Source organism: Charadrius vociferus, unplaced genomic scaffold, assembly GCF_000708025.1.
Source record: "Charadrius vociferus isolate BGI_N301 unplaced genomic scaffold, ASM70802v2 scaffold332, whole genome shotgun sequence".
In the NCBI taxonomy this organism is placed as follows: Eukaryota; Metazoa; Chordata; class Aves; order Charadriiformes; family Charadriidae; genus Charadrius; species Charadrius vociferus.
The window spans coordinates 2409704-2420956 of NW_009647418.1; the positions used below are offsets into that span (position 1 = coordinate 2409704).

General features: G+C 42.1%; 2 protein-coding genes across 2 annotated transcripts in view; both read left to right on the forward strand.

The window, feature by feature from the left end:
* Nucleotides 1–931: 931 nt before the first annotated feature.
* On the forward strand, nt 932–4946 carry ARPC3 (actin related protein 2/3 complex, subunit 3, 21kDa). The gene is made up of 6 exons (XM_009880277.1): nt 932–1031; nt 2138–2214; nt 2497–2565; nt 2847–2973; nt 3505–3599; nt 4405–4946. The coding sequence occupies exons 1-6, from the start codon at nt 950–952 to the stop codon at nt 4465–4467; spliced, it is 513 nt and encodes a 170-aa protein (XP_009878579.1). The 5' UTR covers nt 932–949; the 3' UTR covers nt 4468–4946.
* A 1226-nt stretch (nt 4947–6172) lies between these two features.
* The window catches only part of ANAPC7 (anaphase promoting complex subunit 7), an 8631-nt gene continuing 3550 nt past the window's right edge, over nt 6173–11253 (forward strand). Inside the window, 8 exon segments of the mRNA XM_009880279.1 lie at nt 6173–6283; nt 7202–7388; nt 7749–7868; nt 9668–9779; nt 10030–10183; nt 10293–10435; nt 10708–10826; nt 10829–10922. Coding sequence (XP_009878581.1) covers nt 6183–6283; nt 7202–7388; nt 7749–7868; nt 9668–9779; nt 10030–10183; nt 10293–10435; nt 10708–10826; nt 10829–10922 — 1030 coding nt within the window. The 5' untranslated portion in view covers nt 6173–6182.

Genomic DNA, 11253 nt, shown 5'->3' on the forward strand with positions numbered 1-11253 from the left:
TCGTTAGCCGCGGAGAACCCCGCTGACAGCAGGGAATTGCTGCTTATGGCAGGCTGCTGCGAGGCCAAGCGCCTTCCTCTTCCTCTTCCTCCTCCTGCCCCGCCAGGGACCCACCCGCCCCCGGCTCCGGCGAGGGAGAGGCCGGTAAAAGCTGTGCTTTGCTCTCGTTTTGTTCACACCACCTTCCTCTGGTTGAAATAAACCCCTTTTCTGCTAGGGGATGCTTAACACCCACCCCCCGCCATCGCTTCCCCTTTCCCCCCCCCCAAAAAAAACCCTCGGCTGTGAGGAGGCAAAGGCTTCCTGGGGGCTGGCAGGGTGGGAATGGCTAAACCTAAACTCATCAGTTGTTAAAAATAAGTTTCCCAGGAATAATCTGGCATATGCAGAAAGATTTATCTTTTTTTTTTTTTTTTTAACTTAGACCAGTTTTAGAGTGCACAGAAAGGTCTTTTTTTTTTTTTTGAGTGTGTGGGTATGTGTTAAGCCTAGCTTCATTTATTATTATCCAATATTATTAGCTAGATATGGAAATAAAAAAATAATCTTTTCGTAACGACCAGCTCACTTTCAATGAACTATGGAGTGCCCCACACTGGGGCGGGAGAGCAGGGCCGTTCCCCCGGCGCTGTGCAGAATGGGGGTAGGCAGCCGGGGGCTGAAGCAATCTGTGCAGACCAGACAGACCAAATTCACCCTGTCTCCCACCATCAGTGGTGCCAGTGATGGTGCTTTCATGGTCTTCACCAGAATGGCGCTGAGATCTGGGCCTAATTAGAAAATCGCACTTTGCACGAGGAGAGATTGCGGGAAGCATCACTAATGAACTAGACTCTGACTCCTGTTTGATGAAGACACAGGGACACACGATCGGACACGGAAATATCTACTTTCAGTAGCATTAATAACCAGCCTTCCCCCCTGTATGTAGGCTTACCACTCAACTTTAATGGACTCCGACACCAAGCTAATTGGGAACATGGCGCTGTTACCCATCAGAAGCCAGTTCAAAGGCCCAGCGCCTCGGGAAAGTAAGTTTATAACAATCTCTGAAAACGTGAAAATGTGCCTGCCTATAGCTTATCACCCTCTCGGGGTTTGGTCGAAGCCAGACCTAGCAGGAGTGACGAGAGGAGTCACAGGTTGGAAATGGAGTGCTTTGCAATTTATAAAGGAGGAAAAGAGTTTTCAAATACTTAAGTTGTGAAAATCATAGAAAATAATTATGCACTGATAAATATGCACGGTGCTTAAATCAGTTGTTTCAGTAATTAAAGCCAATGGTTACTATTCTTGCACTTCCTCCTGTGTCTCACTGTGCTCTTCAATGGGTTTTGAGTAGGACATGGTGGTGTGAACCCTCTGCTGTCAGGGGAAGTGGAGGTTTAGCTACAGAGAACTTGCACTTTGGGGCTGTGGCTGAAGACACTCTGCTGCTCTGAAGGACGAGGAGTAGGATAGGCAGCACTTTAGGGTAGGGGGCTTCAGAAATTGAAATGAAGTTACGGGCATCCCAACAGAGTCTACAGGCAGCATGGTATGGATTCCCCTTCAGCACACTAAGTAGCGCTTCCCAGGCATGATATTCCTCAGTACTGTGGTGGTTCAGTGTGAGAAAGGAAATATGAAGGAAATGTTTCTGGATTTAAGCAGTCTTGGATAGTAGCAAAAGCAGGTGAGGATCCCAAGTAAGCTTGCCACTAAGTGTTCTGCTCCCCCTCCTTTTCTTTGAAGAGTATAATGAAATTTGTGTGATTGTGGTATTAGGCTTTCTCCAATAACATTTCTGTGTCCTGAAACGACTTTTACGCTGTTAAAACTCTGGTGAGTTACTCAACTGGTAGAAAAGCGGGGAACTGCTGAATTGCTGCCGTTTGTGAAATAAGAAATCATGGGGGGAGGAGGAGAAGGGAATTAAAGATCCTGCTAAGAGTAAGAAGCTTAAATGTTATGGTCTGAGCTCACCAGTGTTTCACACGGCAATGCCTGTTTTCTGTTATGTAGTGCTGTCTTCTGCTTTTTGTAAATACCAAGGTTTTGCCTTTGCAATAATCCTTATTTATGTATTTCAGTGAGTAGTTATGACCAGATGTAGTATAACAGTGCACTGTTTAACTCTGTATTTCTTTTTTGCTAGCTAAGGACACAGATATTATAGATGAAGCCATCTACTACTTCAAAGCTAATGTTTTCTTCAAAAATTATGAAATTAAGGTAATTTTTTGAGATACTGCGCATATAGTAGTCCTTTGGAGGGTTGGTGCCGTGAATACATTTTTTTTTCAGTGAAGTAATTCTACTAGATAACAAAAACTCCCCTTCCTCTCACTTAATTTTTAAGGTTGGGTAAATGTCATGACTTACAAGTCCTGCTCTCATGGGGAAATTGTAGGCCAAAATGGCTTGAACTCATTTCTCTTTCAAACTTTTATCAGTTCCATAAAGTCTCCCTTAATCTCTGAGCGGCTGGGCTCTGTGCTCGCTTTTGTTTTGCAGAACGAGGCTGACAGAACGCTGATCTACATAACCCTCTACATTTCTGAGTGCTTGAAAAAGCTACAAAAGGTAAGAAAAGTGAATTTCTGTGCAGGGGGGAAACTGAGTCTGTTCTGGAGATTGTACTCGGGAAAGGGTTTGCTGATGTTCTCCTCCCAGTGGCACAATTAATCCTGTTCACCCCAGTGCCAGCTGTCAGAGTCACAGATACTTCAAGGCTGTGGATCTCCAAAGAGACATTGTGTTATTTTTCTTGATGAGTCTTTATAAGAGATCGGTAAAATATTTGGACTAACACTCGTCAGCTTTTGTTTATAGCTGTTAATCCATTGTTTGCATGGTTCTTCCAGTGTAACTCCAAAGGCCAAGGAGAGAAAGAAATGTACACACTAGGAATCACTAACTTCCCAATCCCCGGGGAGCCTGGCTTTCCGCTTAATGCCATTTACGCCAAACCTGGCAACAAACAGGAGGAAGGTAAGGCTAATGCAGGACCTTTGAAGGCTTCCTTGGGCTCATAATTTACTAGCTGCATTTTTGTGACTGCAAAGTTAACGTTAAAACTGAATCTTCTAAATCTGCAATTATCTTCTGAGGGCAGCAGAGGCTGGATTTTCTGACCTCGGGGGGCCCAGTGACTCCCCTGGATCCATAGATCCAACAGAACGAATTAATAGGGGTCTGAGTCTGTCTTTTGCATCAACGTAATCACTAGCTAAACCCTGTAATGGAGCCCAAGTCAACTGCTGCACTGGCAGAATAAGAAGCCCACAATAATGAGCAAAGGTAACTGAGAGAAGAAAACAGTTTGGATCATTTTTTTTAGTGGTACAAATGTCATAAAAATCCCAAGTATGGCTGTACATTGAGCAAACCAACTCAGCCGGCTGACAAGTATCTGCAGATGTGAAAACTCCACTTTCTGCAGTGATATCTGATGATTCCCTGTTAAATTCAGTTTGATTTGCTGCCTCAGTTTACACTGTTTTTTCCTGTGCTATGTTTCAGAGGTGATGAGGGCCTACCTACAGCAGCTGAGGCAAGAAACTGGTCTTCGCCTTTGTGAAAAAGTATTTGATCCTCAAAGTGACAAGCCTAGTAAGGTAAGAATTTAGTGCGATCATCACAGATTTAATGAGAAGTTTGGTGTGTTTTTTCAGAAAGGTGTGGAGAGAAGTGAGATGATGGGGTGAGGGACCAGGTGTGGGTAACTTTGGCGCAAGCTTCCCTGGTTTTACAAGACTAGTTAAATAGGAGGCTGCAAGTTATCAATAAATTTAATCTGTAATGCGGTAAGACAGCGAACACCAATTTGGGTCACTTTAAAAAGCAGGGCAGTAAATAAGTGGTGTCTGGTCTCTTAAAAGTACTGAACATCTGCTGCTGGCTAGGTTTTCAAATGGAAATTCACAGGCATAAGAGATGCTGTTTATCTTCCCAGGCATTTAATAGTTTCTTTGAAGTAAACCATTTTGCCTCATATCCGGATTTAAAAAAATAGCTAATCAATGCATGAATTGCCTCCTGACTGTTCATATGTTTCATGTGCAAATGTGACTGTATTTAATATTGAAATTAGTTAGGCTAATTTAGTTTCAAAGGCATAGCTTTCTGATGCATCCCTTGTTTATAATTACATTGGAATAAGCAATAAAAATAAAATAATAGAAAGAAGAGAAAGTAGAATGTCCTGCTTTAATTCAGAGACCTATATTATAAATTCATTTGGTCCATTCCTGTCCTCCTGTTTGCCTGAATTCCAGTAGAAACCAGTGTGGAAAACTATGTGCAAAAATGGAGCCTTATCATTTGTTATTTGTCAGAAGTTGAATACTTTGAAGTCACTATTTTGTTTATTGCATGGAAACTGCTTTTACATATTTTCTGACTTTGTACTTCCTTCTGCAGTGGTGGATCTGCTTTGTGAAGAGACAGTTCATGAACAAGAGTCTGTCAGGTCCTGGGCAGTGAAGTGGCAAAGCAGCAACAGCATTAAACATTTCCACAGCAAGGTGTATAAAGTATTTTGCCTTTGTTTTGGATAAATTTTGTACCAAGGAAGAATTAAGTGCTTATGAAGAAAAAAAAAGAAAAAAAACCACACAAAAACACTGCAAAGCAGTCAATGAGGGATAGAGGGAGAGCAAAAAGATAACTTGAGTAGTGTAAGCAAATATTATTAAGCTGGTGCTTAATAAGTGATTTCTAACATGCTGTTTCAGATGCAAGCTGCTTTATTACCAGTGGCTACAGCTAGCATTTAAAACAGGGCTTGTATTTAAAGAGAAGAAATGGGTGTGCCTGTGGGGCGGGGGGAGCTGTGTAATTGCTCTACTGGCTAGAGTCTCAGTATCGAATGTCCACGGAAAACATACCTGTCATGCTGTGTTGTCCAGTGCAGTGATTTTTACCATGTTTTCAATAAATTTAGCTTGTAATTAATGTGGTAACTGCTTTATGTCTTATGGACAGCCTTCAGAGAAATCGGAGTTCTGTTTTTTGTGAAAAGACTGTCATTATTGTGTAATGGCAATCAGTAGGAAGTGAATCATTCCCACTGAAAACAGGGGGTTACTAGCCGGGCTGTAGTTTGTGGCAACGTACCTCGTTATTTAGCAGGTTTGCCTTCGCAGAGCAGTACTTCATCCTGCTAAAATGCCTTCAAAGGGTAACGCAGGCTGATAACATGCAGCTTTGTCTGAGGCTGCCTCTGCGATGGCAGGTTCAGTCCAACACAACCATCACACGACACTGGCAAAAACTGTGACTGTTTTATCAGCAAGATGGCTTATTGAAGAACTACAAATCCAAGTTTGGTTTATTCCAAGTTGTCTCTTTCCGTGGTGGCAATACTTCTTTCGCTGTCACCATACAGCAGCAACACACTTTTTGTGTTGCCTGATACGAAGTCCAGCACCAGTCCTGTTTCCCCGCTTGGTGTGTTTGTTGAGGGGTGTGTTCCACTCCAGGCAGCAGTGATGGTGTGTTCAAACTGGAAGCTCCCACTGATTTGATTTGTAGTAGTAGTAATAGGTCTGCAACGTTTTGCATTCTTTTTGTAATAAGGGGGGGGAAGTTCATGATTCCAGACTCCTTTCAGTCTGTGCCTTGTAGTTAAGGGTGGCCCTAGCGAGGCTTTTCCCCTGGTTGTGGCCCAGAATAAATCTAGGTTTTGAAGGGTCTTCCTCCTCAGTTACCGATTTTTATAGGCAGGAGCTTCGTTATCTCTGTTACCTCTGTCCCATTTAGCTGCCACAACCAGCAGATAATAAAGTCTCAGGAGAAAAAGGACAAGACTCAAGAGCTGCGCAGACACGAGGAGTATGTCTCTTCCGTAAAACGATACCGAGTCGAGAAGGGACCCCTCTACCCCCGTGTGAAAGCCCATCGCCGCCCTAAGGCGAACCAACTCCCTCAGCCGTCAACACCGCCCCTCCCGCCCCGCCACTGCGCAGGCGCGGCGTCTCCGGGGGCCTGGCGCGGCTCGCACCGCCCCGGGCTGCCCTCCCGCGCGCCTGTCGGGCCGCGCTCCCGCTATGAAGGCAGTGCCGAGGGCACCTGCAGGCGGCGGCGGCGTGCGAGGCCCCCTCGGTGGCGCCATTTTGGAGTGCCGGCGGGCGGCGGTGTCGGTGTTGTTTTACTCTTTGCCGTCGGTCTATTCCGCTCCGCGCCTTTCCGCCGCCGGTATGAGTGTGGTGGAGCACGTACGAGAGATGGCGGCCGCCGGGCTCCACTCTAACGTGCGGCTCCTCAGCGGGCTTCTCCTCACGATGAGCGGCAACAACCCGTGAGTGGCCCTCCCGCGAGAGGGCGCGGCGGGCTGACGGGGCCGGTGGCGCTGAGGGAGAGAGAGGCCAGGCGGCAGCTCGCAGGGTGACGGGGGATGTCTTATGAGCCAGGGAAGGAGGCAGGCTGATTTTCAGAGCTGTCCCTCCCGCCGGGCTCCTGTCCCCGGCCCGGCGGGGGATGAAGCCCGGCTCTGTCAGCCCGCCTCTGCCCGGGGTTCAGCGTTGGCAGCATAACCCGAACCCTTCGGGGTACCCGGGACAGCGTGAGCGTCCTGACAGACACGGAGCGATTTTCTCTTTCCAAGAGTGCCCTGTGTAGATCATGGTTCTTCCCCTGACTCAAGTGATTCCCTTTATTTTTCAGGACTTCCCTGTGAGATATCATTTTACGTTTTGGATGGGTTTTGAGGAACTAATTAAAGCCAAAATTCCATTCTGAAACCCTAACTCTTCAACACTTCTGCAAACAATCTGGAAGTGTTATAAAGCGGGTTTGTGAAGTGTATGAACGTGTGGATTAGGACCAGGATAGCTGTACAAGGAGCTGGGTTGCCTTGTAAGCTTGAGTCCATTCAAACAAAATGTGCTTGAGTGGACGTTGACAGCATGTGGATTGTTATGGGGAGGATGGGAGCTACTCTGTTGTGAAAACAGTGGCTAAGCAGCTAAACATAACCTGTTGTTACTGATGAGGTGTCAGGAATGGCTATTATGTTTGTTTGTATACAGATAAAAGAAATTGACAAGGTAATACCTTTGTGAGGAGATAGTACCTGTTACTCAAGGGCCCTTTCAGTGTAGTAAAGAAGCAGCAACAGTTGGAAGTTGAAGTCTGACAAACCAAAGCTACAAATACTTTGGATCCGTAAGGATCTACAGTTAGCTGATCTCAGCCTTTCTGTTTGCATTTCTTGTAGGGAACTGTTTTCACCATCTCAGAAATACCAGCTCCTTGTATATCATGCAGACTCTCTCTTCCATGATAAAGAGTATAGAAATGCTGTAAGTAAGTATACAATGGCGTTGCAGCAGAAAAAAGCATTAAGTAAAACTTCAAAAGTAAGACCTTCTACTGGGAACGCTGCTTCAACTCCCCAAAGCCAGGTATTTAAAAATTGACTAATGTGCTGCTTAAATTGATCACGTTGCTGGCTAATATTATGGCATTAGATTGTGGATTTATCATGTCAAATAAACCTGACATTTAAGGCTACTTCTTTTTGAAAATACCAGTGTGGTGTTTTCTAATGCAAAACTTCATACGGTCGCAAGCATGAAATCTTTTTGTATGTGTAGTTCGTGCTTTTCTGTTGAAGACAGGAGCAATATGAGCTAGTAGTAGGTTGCATTGCTTTCCTGCACTAGATTTTTTTCAACATGGTGTAATCATTTAATGAGAAAACCTTATTCAAATTTTACTGGACTAAAACAGTACTGTACTTTAAAGTTCATTTTTTATTTCAGTGTTTACCATCTGAAATTGAAGTGAAATATAAAATGGCTGAATGTTATACAATGCTGAAACAAGATAAAGATGCCATTGCTATTCTTGATGGGATTCCTTCCAGACAGAGGACCCCAAAGGTTGGTTCTGGCAGACTTCTGTCATGAGTCTTTGGTCAGCGTATCTTGAATCTGTAGCCCAGTACGTGGTCAAAAAGAACATAGCCTATATTAGACATATAATGGCATTGTGTCATGGTATTTGCTTTTGTATTACTTAAATGTTGTTTGGAAACACTCCCTAATGTTTAAATTAGCTTCGTTTATTTGGCCTCTTTTCTTTAAAATCAGACAAATTTTGTATTCCCTTTGTAGGAAAGAATTAAAAAAAAGTTAAAAGAGTTAAATGTTTGTGTGCATCTTTATTGATTTGTGTGAATTACCTGGTTAATTTTTTAGTACTGCGCACAAGGTACAGAATTTTGTTTGTGTACAAGGATGAAGAAACTAATTTTTGTAATTCTAAAAACTTGTAAAGTATTAGTATATCCATACATAATGCTTGGAATCTGTATCGTCCATTTGATAGTTCTTCTTTGCATGTTATCATGAATACTTTTCATAGGGTAAAGAATAATGGCTGGTATCAACAAAAGCATCTACCAGGAGAAAAATTTATATGACTGCAAACAGCTGAGTTACTGCAAGTTAGTAAGCAATTGCCAGCTACCTAACTGAATAATTTTCTGCAGTTCTGAGCCAAACATGTAAATGTGAGGGCCAAAGCAATTTTTTAAATTAATGTACTTTGCCTGGCTATAACCACAAAGTAGAATCCCAGTCTCCGTGGAAGAGCTGTGTATCACTGGACAGGACAGGCACTCTGTTGCCTGCTAGAGCTGAGGGAGAGACTTGTAGGCTAGTTGTCTCACAAGGTTGACTGTTCTGTGGTATTTTCACTATTAGCCAGTCAATGTAACTTGATAAATTGTGATTGCTAAAATTGAGCAAGTGTTTTAGTATGTTCTTGAACCCAGAATGTGTAAGGAATGGCACTTCATGCCTTATTGCATAGTTTGAACAATGTAAGATCCTTGAAAGGCTGAAGACTTTGGCAAGTAGAAGGAACGACAGTGCTCCATCTTTTAAAATCTTTTCATCCTTTTTAATAACAGTTTAGATAATGTTAAATATTTAGATCTCATTGTGGTTTGCAGTGCCAGATATGTTGAGTCTTTGCTTGCTGGCTCTGTTATGTTGTAAGAGCTTAAAAGATTAACACATCAGGTCAAGCAACTATGTTTCATGTTTGCAGTATTCCTGTATTGTGTTAACAGTGTCCATGGCGTAGACTCTAGTAACGTCAAAGTGTTCTGTTTAAAGACCAGCTTATAGAACAGAAAAAGAAGAAAAGATTGAGAAAAGCCAACTTTTTACCTAAACACACTAGTAAAATAAAGTAGTGTAGCAGAAACCAGCTGCTTGTGTGGAGTTCAGATCCTTTCTGATCTTTCATCAATCATGGCTTCATTCAGAAGCCAAATGGAAACTTTCTTTGCCTTCCTAAGCTAATTTTCTCAGAGACTTCCATTGGTCTGGAGAGATCAACTCAAAGGTGGCTAATGTAATGGACATACAGGTCCTTCTTGGCATCATATATAAAGCTTGTCCATCTCTTGACTCCCTATATGCAAAACACTGAGATTTCAAGATGTACTGTGCAAATACAAAAGAATGTAAGACTCGGAAAGAAGAAACATTTTTAATTTTATACTCAAGGATAGGTTATAGTGATCTCAAAGGAAGAGCTGGTAATTTTGTCTTCTGCCCAGAACAGGAGGGAGGGAGGCAGGCATGCTTGAAGACAAAGTTGTGACCTTTCTTAGTGAGGCTTTCACCTTTTTCATACTTGACTCTGCCAACATTTCCATTGCTTATAGATCAATATGATGCTGGCAAATCTATACAAGAAAGCAGGTCAAGAACGCTCATCTGTTACGAGCTACAAAGAAGTACTGAGACAGTGCCCTTTAGCACTTGATGCCATACTAGGTAAGTGTATGGACGCTGTTACAATTTCAGTATTAAACAGTATTATAATTTGAATTATGCTTGGGACTAGGTAACTGTCCTACAGTTGCATGTAATATGTAATGCCTACATTATGCAAATTACAGAAAGCATTGTAACAAGCTACTTGTTTATGCTTGTCAAGGGATGGAGTTTCTGGTCTTCAGACAATTAATTTGTATTAAAAGCAATTTCTGGTGGCTGAAGTTGATGTATATACCGTCCTGAATAGGCTTGCTCTCGCTGTCGGTGAAAGGTGCGGAAGTGGCCTCTATGACAATCAACGTAATTCAGAGTATTCCTAACTTGGATTGGCTTTCAGTTTGGATCAAGGCATATGCGTTTGTGCATACCGGAGATAACACAAGAGCAATAAATACCATTTGGTAAGAGTTCAAAGAGCATGATGTAATGAAATAATATATTAATATTTATATATAGTTATATTAAAAATGGCATTATATAAATAATAGGTACCTTTTTTTTCTCTTAAAGCTCTCTAGAGAAAAAGTCGTTGCTGAGAGATAATGTAGACTTACTGGGGAGCTTAGCAGACCTGTATTTCAGAGCCGGAGATAATAAAAACTCTATTCTAAAATTTGAACAAGCACAAATGCTGGATCCTTACCTAATAAAAGGTGAGTAAATCCTAAAAGAAAGTTTACCTAGTGTAATGATCTGATGAGTAACGTTATAGTAGCAGCTACATGCAATCGAGCATGTAGTGGAATATTATATATTGTTGTACCTGGCTTTTAAGTCAGAATTTGCATTCAGAAGCTGTGTATCTTGAACAGTTACTGGTAGTTCCATAGTTTAAAGTAGATGTTTTGGGGTTTGTTTTTGTTTTTTCTTGTGGTGAATGAACTTTCCATTTCTTGATGAATGATCTTCAAATGTTTCACTTTAGGAATGGATGTATATGGTTATTTATTGGCACGTGAAGGTCGACTAGAGGATGTGGAGAACTTGGGCTGCCGTCTCTTCAATATTTCTGATCAACATGCAGAACCCTGGGTGGTATCTGGGTAAATTGTTTTATTTTCCTTTCTTACCTCAACTCTAGATTTGCTGCATGCAGTGGATTACAGTTGATACAGTGGATTCAACTTTTTTCGTCAAAAGGTGCTTTTCTATCCGATCTATTCTGGTTTTGGGGTAACTTAAATTAGCTATCCATAAATATCTATTTTGGTTATTTGTTTATTTATGTTTAAACCTATTTGAGTTACTGCACCTGTGCATTAACAGTTAAATAGCTGTTAATACTCATACTGCTTTTTTTTTCAACTCCTGAAGAGTGTTTTTTCTTGAACATATATTCTTAACTTCAAAGGCAAGAAGTTCAACAGTTGCCTGTAATTTTTTTTTTTCTTCTTTCTGCTTTTAAACCTCTATGAATATGCACAGACACCACAGGCAGTAGTACATGTTTACAATCCCTCTTGTCTTTCCC

Coding starts and splice junctions, on each gene's coding strand:
- ARPC3 (XM_009880277.1), top strand. CDS start 950: ATGGACTCCGACACCAAGCTAATTGGGAACATGGCGCTGTTACCCATC. Junction 2,566..2,846: donor GCTTGAAAAAGCTACAAAAG/GTAAGAAAAGTG, acceptor TGGTTCTTCCAG/TGTAACTCCAAAGGCCAAGG. Junction 2,974..3,504: donor TGGCAACAAACAGGAGGAAG/GTAAGGCTAATG, acceptor GCTATGTTTCAG/AGGTGATGAGGGCCTACCTA.